Here is a 10,638-nt window from a genome sequence, read left to right on the forward strand (position 1 = left end):
AGAATCTATATAATAGATAATCCATTAGAGAGACTATCGTGAAGGTGGCTCATGAACAATGGGATCCGATCTTCATTGATGTCGGAAAACCTGTGGAGCAGCCTCCGTTAGCCAAAAAGGATCAGTAGTCATGACGTTCCTCATGTATTGCCGGTAGCAAATTCTCTTTATACACTTTGAAAATTGTTTTTTTTTTTTTTTTTTAAATGTAGTTTTTGTTGTTAATGTTGTTTTTGAAATATTATTTTTAAATGATAATTACGGTAGCAAATCCTTAATTTGCGGTTGTAATCCCTAATTTGCTGTGTTCTCGCTCTCTCGGCGGGAGTTGTTGCTGGTGCTGTTAATTATGGGAAATAATTCTTGAGGAGCACATCAGTGTAATTAATCACACTTATCACGCTGCCTGCCACTAATTGACCAAAACTCTCCGTTTCATGAAGAACAGAAGCAGAAGCGCGCGCACTCCTCAAACCAGAAATCACTTCAAAACTCAACTCCTCAGCCTTGAAAGCATCGTCGCATCACAATATCAAAGCGAAACGAAAGGAGTGAAATCCTTCACATTTATTGCTTTTTAGTCTAAGGATTAAAAAATAAAAAATAAAAATCCCTCCTCTCTCCGCTGAACCCAAAAATAACGCCATCCAATTCCAATTCACCCCGTAACTCTCTCTCTCTCGCAGACAGTGAAATGATAGAAAGCTGATTTCTCGAGTGGAATTTTGTATACAACACCATCCAGGTCTCAATATTTATTTCTTAGACTCTAATTCACTTTTCTCACATTAGTTTTTCCTTTTCTTTCTTAGATTGATCGTTCCGATTTTTCTTTCTTAAATTTATTTATTAGGTACAGAGATTTAGTGCTGTTTGGTTAATGATCATGAACTAGGACTTTTTTTAGTAGGAGATCAATTATTTACTTTTTTTGTGAATTTTCTAATCAGGACTTTCTTTTTTGTGATATCATTGCAGCGAGATAGGAATTTGTGTAGAAGATCAATCAATTATGGACTTTTCGCAGTCGCAGCAGCAGAAGAGATGCAATACAGTCCTGCTATCTCCAGCTCAAACTCCGCGATCTAGCGTGAGAAGGAGCTTGAGGTATTCGTTATCGATGGACCTGTGGAGTTCGAATATCAAGCCTGATAGAGGAGTCAATGTGGAGGTCATTCTGCGTTGCAGGTAAACAAACTACTCGGCGCGTTCTTGCTAGTTGTTGCATGCTTTCTTGGAGTATTCAAATAATACTAATACCTATAATTAATGTTAAAAAAAATCCAGGCCATTAAATGACGACGAGAAGCAGCTAAAGTTGCCTGTAGTGATTTCATGCAATGAGGGTAAAGGAGAAGTTTCTGTGGTCCAAAACACAGCTTATAAGCAGATAGATAAAACCTTTTCCTTTGACAAGGTTCGGTTCGTTATTGTATTTCTTGAATTGGAAAACTTAAGCTGTGTTGATTAATGCATTATGTTTGCCATTTTTAATTCTACTTTAGATATTTTGGTTTAGGTTTTTGGTCCTACATCGCGGCAAAAAGAGCTGTTTGATGAAGCCATCTCTCCTATTGTGAATGAAGTTCTCGAGGGCTACAATTGCACTATCTTTGCATATGGTCAGACAGGAACGGGAAAAACTTACACAATGGAAGGCGGCAGAGTAGGAGAAGTAGAGGTTCTTGAATAGTTTGCCTACATGGGGGCCTTCATAATTTTTTTTTCCTACTAGTTTTGATTGAGTACTTTTGCATCTCAATTAATCTATTTTCTCCTTTTCCTTGGTAGAGTGGAGAATTTCCTAGTGATGTAGGAATAATTCCAAGGGCAGTTCAGCAAATTCTTGATGTTCTTGAAGCTAGAAATGAGGAATATAGCATGAAAGTTACCTTTCTAGAGCTTTACAATGAAGACATAATGGACCTGCTTGCACCAGATGAAAGTTTAAATGGCCCGGATGACAAGTCCAGAAAGCCAATAGCTCTCATGGAAGATGGTAGAGGTGGTGTTTTTATAAGGGGTTTGGAGCAGGAAGTTGTTTGCACTGCAGATGGAATATATAAAATCTTGGAGAAAGGGTCAGCAAAACGACACACTGCTGACTCTCTGCTCAATATGCAAAGCAGCCGCTCTCACACGATATTTTCCATCACTATTCATGTCAAAGAGAGTTCTTCCAATGGGGAGGAGCTAATGAAGTGCGGAAAACTTAATCTTGTTGATCTTGCTGGTTCTGAGAATGTAGTGCGGTCTGGTGCAAAAGAGGTATGGACACTATAAAGTTACCATTATCGTTCTTGTTTTGTATTTTAATTGCTTTAGATGTGCCTACTGTCTCAGTATATGATTTCTGTGGTATTTATATGTCAGGTATGCTTGACTGGCATTTTCATTGTAATTGTAATCTATTTCCATTATATTGTGGCATCTTCTCATTTGACACACAATCTCGTAGGGAAGAGTTAGGGAAGCTGGGGAGATCAATAAAAGCTTGCTTACGCTCGGTCGAGTTATTAATGCACTAGTTGAACACTCTGGACATGTTCCATACAGGTACATCATATTGGCAGTTAATGTAACAGAGAATGCCCTGCTGAAATCTTAGTATAATGATTTTTTTGTTACTCTTGTAACAACAGGGACAGTAAGTTAACAAGATTATTGAGAGATTCGCTTGGTGGGAACACAAAGACGTGCATAATTGCTACAGTATCACCATCTATCCATTCTTTGGAAGAGACACTCAACACTCTAGATTATGCTCATCGTGCCAAAAAAATCAAGAACAGACCAGAGGTACTTCACTTGTTTCCTGTTTTTTCATCCCATGTCTTCTAGTTTTCCTTCTCATCTTCGAACCAACAATGACAATGTCATCTTGTTACTACTCTAGGTCAATCAGAGGGTGGCCAAATCTGAGTTGATCAAGGATCTGTATAAAGAGATAGACCGCCATAGGCAAGGTTGTTAAGAGCTATTTTGTTAAACTATGATAAAAACCTAATTGTCATCAATGTGTCGGGGATAATTTCTGTTTCCATGGACAGAAATATATGCTGAAAGGGAGAAGAATGGCATTTATATACCACACAACCGTTTCCAAAGTGAAGAAGCTGAGAGGAAGGTACAAAATTTTGTTGATTTCTCACCATTGTTATGACTTCCATACTCAAGAGACACTGTATTATCTCTTGCATGTTCATGTGTAGGCCTTGGTTGAGCAGATTAAGAACATGGAATTTGACTTAGTATTTAAAGACAAGGTAAACACCTTATTTTGGAGAAATATGCTGTACCCTTATTATATAGAGGGTGTAGGAAATAATACAAATTATGCTTTGACCAGGAACTCGTCGGGCTTCAGAAGCTTTATGATAAGCAGCAAACTTTGACAGCTGAATTAAGTGAAAAACTCCAAATGACACAAGTAAATGAACCCTTTGAAAGTGATAAATCTTTAGTTTTCTGACGGGACTAATCAACTCCCTTTTCTTACAATTTTTAACTGCAGAAAGATTTTGAGAAAACTCAAAATACTTTGCTCGAAATAGAAGGCAGAAATAGAAAGGCAAATGCAATGATAAAAGAAAAGGAGCACTTGATTTCTCATCTTCTCCAATCCGGTAAGAAAAAGGCCACAGGAATTCTTAGGAAATTTTCGGCATCACTTGTATAAAATTTTTATCCTAATTTCTTACATTCAAATGGAAAGGACACAAGAAGAGTTTATGGGGACAAATATTAGGTCAACAGACTAGGAACATAGCACATGCTCGTCAGTCTTCTCTGTCTCCTTTGTTCTTTTGGTATAACATTACCACAAGAAAAATTATTTTTTTTTTCTTTTTTGATAATACATGGCAATTTCTTGAATGGGAAGAGCATATAGTATTGAAATCATAACAGTATAACAAACTTGAATAAACCTGTTTCATGAGCAGTCCCAAGCCAGACACCAATACTTGTATGTTTGCTTTCAGAGTTTAGAAGCTAAAACTACATTTTTTTAATGGAAAAAAAAAAACAGTTCTGATTATGTTTATGACAACTTTCCAAAAATAATGTTTGTTAATATTTTGTTTAGAAAAATCCCTTACAAAACAGGCATTGGAGCTGCGGGAAGAGCTGGAGCATGCAGCTTCTGAGGCATCCAACTTGTTTTCCAAACTCGGTCTGTGCTCAGTTTTACATGTTATACATGCCAAAAAGTGAATCCTTACATCTTACTCTGTCTCTGGTTTACACTTTACAGAACTGCAGGATAAATTGGAAAATGGGAACAAAATTCTTGTCCAGAAATTCCAAACTCAATTAGCTCAGCAACTTGATGTTTTGCATCTAACTGTTGCAGCCTCCGTAACACAACAGGAGGAGCACCTGAAATCAATGGAAAAAGATTTCAATTACTCTCTGTCTAAAAAAATGGGGGTAGGATGTCTCTTGTGTATGTCCTTTTTTAGTAGACATGACTTGAATAAGTTTGCTAGTGGTTCTGGCTACTTGCAGGGTATTCAAGAACTCACAACCCAAGTCAGACATCTAAAAAACACGCATGAATCTAGCATTCAATCTTTGGATGATATATCTGAAGAGCTTGATATGAGTTATCGATCAGTATTTTCAAATTTGACTTCAGAAATGTCAAGGAATTCTTCTGCTCTTGTTGGTGTAGGTATTGATTGCTATGTTAATGAAGCTCCTGTTGATTGCAATCTTATTGTCTGTGTGCTTTACCTTTATTTTTATACAGCTTTTGGAAGAGAAGTTTCAGGAGATAAATGACATTCTTGATGATGTACAAAGGGATCTCTTTAATCAACAGGAAAAGCTTGCTGAATTTGCAGAACAGCAACGCCAGGTTATTGACTGAAATTCTTATTTCAGTGATGTGCATTAGGACCAAATTGTTGTTTCTATTATTTGATTCTTCTATTCCTTTCCTTTCCTTTTTTTTATTTGTTGAGCTGTGGGTAATCCCTTTTTCATCAAATTATTTTCCTCCATGAAATGAAATTGTCTACAGGGTCATTCCAAAACACTGCAGTTGACAAGTTCTATGTCTGAAGCTATGATGAAGTTCTTTGAGACTTTAGGCACACACACTTCTAGTTTGACCCGAATTATGGAAGGGACCCAAAAAATAAATGGGCAGAAACTCTATGATCTTGCAAAGGAGTTTGAGGTGGTTACTTTGTTTTTTCTTTCATTTAATACGCACTAGTTTCGGTGCAACATCTTCCATTTAAGGTTACTTAACTGACCCAACCATCTAATAAACTGACTTGCATCTGTAGGATTGCGCTGCTTTTGAGAAAAGGCAACTCTTGGAAAAAGTAGCTGAGCTTCTGGATATATCAAATGACAGGAAGAAAAACCTGGTTTGCGCCTATGCTTTGATTTCAACTGTAGAATAGACCGATGAGTTCTGTTGTTATATGTTGTAGAGAGAGTGATAAAGAAGTCGGATGTCTAGTAATGAAGACTTAATGGAATCAATAAAGCTGTAACTTGAATTTCAAATCATGGCTCATAGCTTAGAAGTAATTTAAATATATTCATTTGAAATCATCAGCTTCCTACTTCTGCTGTTTCATTGGATCAAAGGAAAAAACCAGCGAATGAACCAAATCACCCCAGCCTCCTCCCCCTCTTTCTTCAAATACTGTTTTAGTTTCTTTTGGCATTAGCTCACAGATAAGTTTGTGCTGGCCTTTTCGTCTTCAAAAGTATAGTTTATGTATATTTGGACTAATTTTATTAATTAGGCTTTTCTTTCTTTCGTTCTTTCTTTTCAGGTTCAAACAGCAATTAATAGCCTTTTGGAGAGTACAGCCAGCAGAACCTGCAAGCTACAGAACGAGATGTCAAATCTGCAAGATTTTTCCTGTTCTGTTAAATCTGAATTGACAACTTACATGGAAACAATAGCAACCAGCTATCTTGTTGCTACAGCTGTGATGGATAACGGAAAGGATGGTTTTGAAAAATGCCTTCAACAATGGTATCTAGTTACATCACAACAATTATTATAAAATGGGGATTTCTTTCTGCATTTCCTTAAGCTTAAGCATTCTATTGGAGCTCTGGTATATCCCATTTTTATTTTTATTTTTATTATTGATCTTTTAGTATGTCAAAGGCAAGAATGGGTGTTTCTCAGTTAAGGAATGCCCAAGAATCAGTTCTTGATCTACAGAAAAGAAACGTTGGTTCTCTTGATTCCATTGCCAGGTAAGCAACACTCTTGAAAAGTTCTGTATGTTTCTGGTTAAGTATGATATTTTATTGGCCTGTTTTATTAGGAATGAATTGGAAACCAGCGGCATGATCCTATCAAAAGTTTCTTCTTTTGCTTTATCTGCACTCGAAGAAACTGGCATTGCATACAAGTCTCTTCTTTCCTCCATTGAGAGTGAGTTTCATTTTGCACACAAACTCATATCCTTGTACAACTTTTAATGAAAAGCTGAAGAAACAATGCTTGCAGATTTGTTGAAACTAGATCATGACGCACATAAGAACATCAGTTCCGTTGCTGTTTCTTCTTTTGAAGATATGAAAGGATCGGGAAGCAATCACTACCACACAATTCTTAAGATCAAGGAAGCTGGGCAATGTTTTCTGGATGAATACAAGGTAAGATCTTCAGGAACTTGATTGTTTGCAGCACATTCTTCTTCAACCATGCAGAGCATCTAATACGTTGGCCTTTTATTAATTTCAAAGGCAAACAATTACTCATCTGAGGTACCAATTAAGAAAAAGGAGAACGAGTTTCTTGACTTTCTGCTCAAATCGTATTGCTAATTTCAAAATATACACGGGTATTTATTTATGTACACAAAACAGGTGGATGAGCCTTACTGTTTGACACTTGAAAAGAGACCATCAAATACACCAAGCACAGAATCTATTGAAGAACTCAGAAACCCAACATTTCAAAAGTTGTCAAGAACATTTTCAGGAGATTCATCAGTGCAGCAAGAATCTGGGGATCAAAATATTCTGTCAGAAGTCTGTGAGTCTGTTCACCCCTTGAATAATTCGAGAGTTACTCTCACAGCCATCAACTGAGGTGGAGAAACTGACAGACAATAACGACACAGAAACAAGATCAGTAGGCACATACTTGCAGAAGAATATCTACAGGAAGTAGCGTTCAACTCGTTCAGTTCTGCCGAACAAGAATTTATTTTCCAATTCTTCCCTTCACCAACTTCCAGTAAGTTTCATTTTGTTGAGAGTCACAGCATCTAAGGCTCTGCACTGGTCCTAACGGCTAAATGAATGTTCAACTTGTTTGAGCCTATACCAGCCAAGTAAACATGGAAATCAGATTCGAGTTGTTTAAATGTCAACCACCTTCTAGTTTAATTTAATTTTTGATATACCAGGAGACTGAAACCCAAATTCTGCAGGGGATTGGGATGATGGAAGTTGAGTTACAGCAAAATGGCACATTACTCTGAAATAGATGATATCACAGTGAATTCAGTTGGATGTGCTTGATATATACTTGTTCTTAAGAAATAGTTATCCAAAGGAAGCTTCCAAGCTGCAACACTGTTCCTTCTTTAGAATAACAGTACTCATTTAAATACTTGCCCACACTTTTTACTCTTTTTTGAACAGTCTTCTGACTCTTCTTGATGATCTTCAGTGCTAATGACTTCAAGAAAAAGTACATGAAAGAAAAGAATGTAGAAAAGAAAAGAGGAGAAGGAATCTCAAAGAAAACTCCATGTCAATATATTCTCAAACGAACTGTTTTTGCAAATAAGACATGCTTAGGATATTTTTCAATTAAGAAACTTCTTGACATTGTAATTGTAACATATACTAAAGATTGCATAATTTTAACATGTATTAAAAGGGATCAATGTTTTACTGTGGACTGCACCGTGCAGTCCACAGTAAAACAGTGATCCCTATACCCTAGGGTTTTTTTTTTGTTTTTTTTTTTTTTATGTATTTCGGGATTATTTTTTTTCTTCTTTCTTTGTTTTCTTTATTTTTTTTATCTTTTAACAAAAAATTATTTGTTTTAATTTACTTTATTAATGTTTAATTTTTTTTATTTAGTTGTCAAACTTTCATGAAATGTTTTCTGAGTTTAACGGGTTAACCTGGTTTAACAAGTTAATTAAACAAAAAAAATTTTCTTTTTTTTTTCTTTTTAATTACTTTTTTTTGTTTAATTTAGTTTATTAATATTAAATTTCTTTCTATTTAGTTATCTGACTTTCATGATACATATCCTGAATTTCACGGGTTAACCAGGTTCACGAGTGAACTCAGTTAATTCTATGTTGACCCGTCAATTTTTTTTTTGTTTATTTTTTTCATAAATTTTTTTTGGTTAATTTAGTTTGTTAATGTTAATTTTTTTTTTATTTAATTATCAGACTTTCATGACATAGATCTTGAGTTTAACGGGTTAACATGGTTTGACGAGTTAATCCAGATTTTTTTTGTTTTTGTTTTCTATTTAATTTTTTTTTCGTTTAGTTCAGTTTGTTAACGTTCACTTTTTTTTATTTAGTTATTAGATATTCATGACACGGATCCCGGGTTTAACAGGTTAACCTGCTTTGACGAGTAAACCTGAATTTTTTTTTTGTTTTTTATTCTTTTTGATTATTTTTTTTTCGTTCAGTTTAGTTTGTTAATGTTAAATTTCTTTCTATTTAGTTTTTTTTTTTTTTTTTTTTTACTTCATATAGGTTTTTTTTCTTTTTAATTAATTTAGTTTATTAATATTAAATTTTTTTCTATGTAGTTCTCAGCTAATGCCTTTAGGTTTTTTTTTTTTTTATGCCTTTGATTATGGACTACACAGTGCAGTTCACAATGAAATGGTTGATGCTTTTTTTTTTTTTCCTTTTTAATTAATGTTTTTTGTTTAATTTAAATTTTTTTCTATTTAGTTATCAAACTTTCATGACATGGATTCCAGCTTTGATGGGTTAACCTGGTTTGACAAGTTAGCCCGGTTAATTCTGGGTTAACCCATTAATTTGTTTTTTCCTATTTAGTTATCAAACTTTTACGACGCGAATCTAAGGTTTGACGGGTTAACCTGGTTTGAAGGGTTAATCCAATTAATTCATTTTTTTTCTTTTTCTTCATTAGTTTTTTTTTTCTATTGGTTTTTTTCTTTGTTTTTTTCTTTTTAATTAATCTATTTAATTATCACACTTTTATGATACGACCTTGCAACTAGACCCACGTCCAATGCTACTGGGTTTGGTATTGCAGCCAAACCCATTTAAATTTGAGTCATGCAAGTTTAATGTTATTATTAATATTATAGATATTACTCTTGTGTTAGGTGTTGCAACTAAACCTAAGACTCTTGGGTATAACTTTGTAGAAAGACTTAAACATTTTTAGATCTTAGTTTTTTTTTTAAATGTAAAAAATAATTGACCCGGAACATCGCGCAAGTCATTTAACTAGTGTAAGCTATTTGACATCACATGGGAAAAAGTTATGGATTGGAATACTGGCTCTTAGCTTTACTTCGACAGTGGTGATAAGGGCAAGAACAGTGTGCTTGCCAAGTTTCCATGAAGGATGGATCCTTTCTATTAGTAGTAGTTTATAGGAAACAAAAGAAAGATGTCATGGATGGGCCAAATGATTATTTTTCCTTTTCTGCTTGTTTTGTTGCTTTTAAGAGTAAAGCTTACTGATCAGAGATAATGAGAGGAATGGAATGTGAAACGTGTTTGAACTCGACACATGCACGTGGACAAAATACCTACCATGTTCCCAGCGACTCCATTCCACAACTTGACTGCCTGGAGTTTCCATGAATAGCCAGTAAGCCACCGGAACCACCTTACTCAAACTGATGACGTCCCTTTCTGGAATAGTCTTGGTAATTTCAATGAAATAATACTAGAATTTTTTATTATAGCTTTTCTTTAACCTGGGTTTACAGGTAAATGGGAAATTGGAATAACAAGTTGAAAGGTACTTATAATAAAGAAACTGAAATAAAGGAACAATGCTGAATTGATAAACCCTAATCTAGTTTTCTGAGCAGTTTCGAGGTAGCCCGAGCCTCCTGGGTGAATGAGATTTACTTCAAAGTAATTTCCTGCCTCTTGCTGCGCCTCCTTTCCCCCTTTATAGTAATTCTAAGTTAATTGAAAATTAATAATAATAATAGATAGAATTGACAACTGTTTTATTGATTTGTATTTGGACTCTTCTTCTTCTCCCAAACGGTATCGTAATTGGACTCCTTCTCTTACTCCAAACGGTGCTGTTTGCATTTGAATTTACTCCCTTGCCAGCTGTCAGCCGCAAGGGTTTTTTCATCTCAGCCCTTCACGTAAGTGCTTCTTTTCCAATCTTGATCATACACGTGCTAACTTTATTTCTTTGTTGCAAGTGAGTCTTATCCAATACATCTCCTTCATTTCATCCCCCGGCCACCACTTGATCTTGCTCCTTTAGACGCTGCCGGACTATTACAACTCTCCCCTCCTTAAAAAACCTTGCCCTCAAGGTGAGGGTAAGACTCTTTTAACCACTCTGCACCAACCCAAACGACGTCTTCTTTGGGTTGTCCTTCCCATCTCAACAATACTTCCTCCTTGAGACTTGGCTCCTTCGGTCGAGTAC

General features: G+C 35.4%; 1 protein-coding gene across 2 annotated transcripts; it reads left to right on the plus strand.

Moving 5' to 3' along the window:
• Positions 1-320: 320 nt before the first annotated feature.
• LOC118063030 (kinesin-like protein KIN-5D) lies at positions 321-7,512 on the plus strand. 2 transcript variants are annotated; one of them, XM_035076942.2, is made up of 23 exons: positions 323-745; positions 979-1,188; positions 1,288-1,417; positions 1,520-1,681; positions 1,792-2,268; positions 2,459-2,556; positions 2,643-2,799; positions 2,897-2,966; positions 3,051-3,127; positions 3,213-3,266; positions 3,350-3,430; positions 3,515-3,626; positions 4,088-4,174; positions 4,256-4,431; positions 4,510-4,671; positions 4,754-4,861; positions 5,027-5,185; positions 5,298-5,381; positions 5,799-6,004; positions 6,133-6,234; positions 6,306-6,415; positions 6,491-6,639; positions 6,853-7,512. In XM_035076942.2, exons 2-23 carry the CDS (start codon positions 1,013-1,015, stop codon positions 7,075-7,077), a joined length of 3,162 nt encoding a protein of 1,053 aa, XP_034932833.1. In that variant the 5' UTR covers positions 323-745; positions 979-1,012; the 3' UTR covers positions 7,078-7,512. The 2 variants fall into 2 exon arrangements, with proteins under 2 accessions (XP_073261347.1, XP_034932833.1); XM_073405246.1 differs by having other exon boundaries at positions 321-745; positions 4,256-4,671.
• The last annotated feature ends 3,126 nt before the right edge of the window (positions 7,513-10,638 follow it).

This window comes from Populus alba, chromosome 16 (genome assembly GCF_005239225.2).
Source record: "Populus alba chromosome 16, ASM523922v2, whole genome shotgun sequence".
Classification (NCBI taxonomy): Eukaryota; Viridiplantae; Streptophyta; class Magnoliopsida; order Malpighiales; family Salicaceae; genus Populus; species Populus alba.

Excerpts from the sequence above, each read along its gene's own strand:
- LOC118063030 (XM_073405246.1), top strand. The coding sequence starts at position 1,013 with ATGGACTTTTCGCAGTCGCAGCAGCAGAAGAGATGCAATACAGTCCTG. Across the intron at positions 3,267-3,349 it reads ACTTAGTATTTAAAGACAAG|GAACTCGTCGGGCTTCAGAA; the intron begins GTAAACACCTTA and ends TGCTTTGACCAG. Across the intron at positions 3,627-4,087 it reads TTCTCATCTTCTCCAATCCG|AAAAATCCCTTACAAAACAG; the intron begins GTAAGAAAAAGG and ends TATTTTGTTTAG.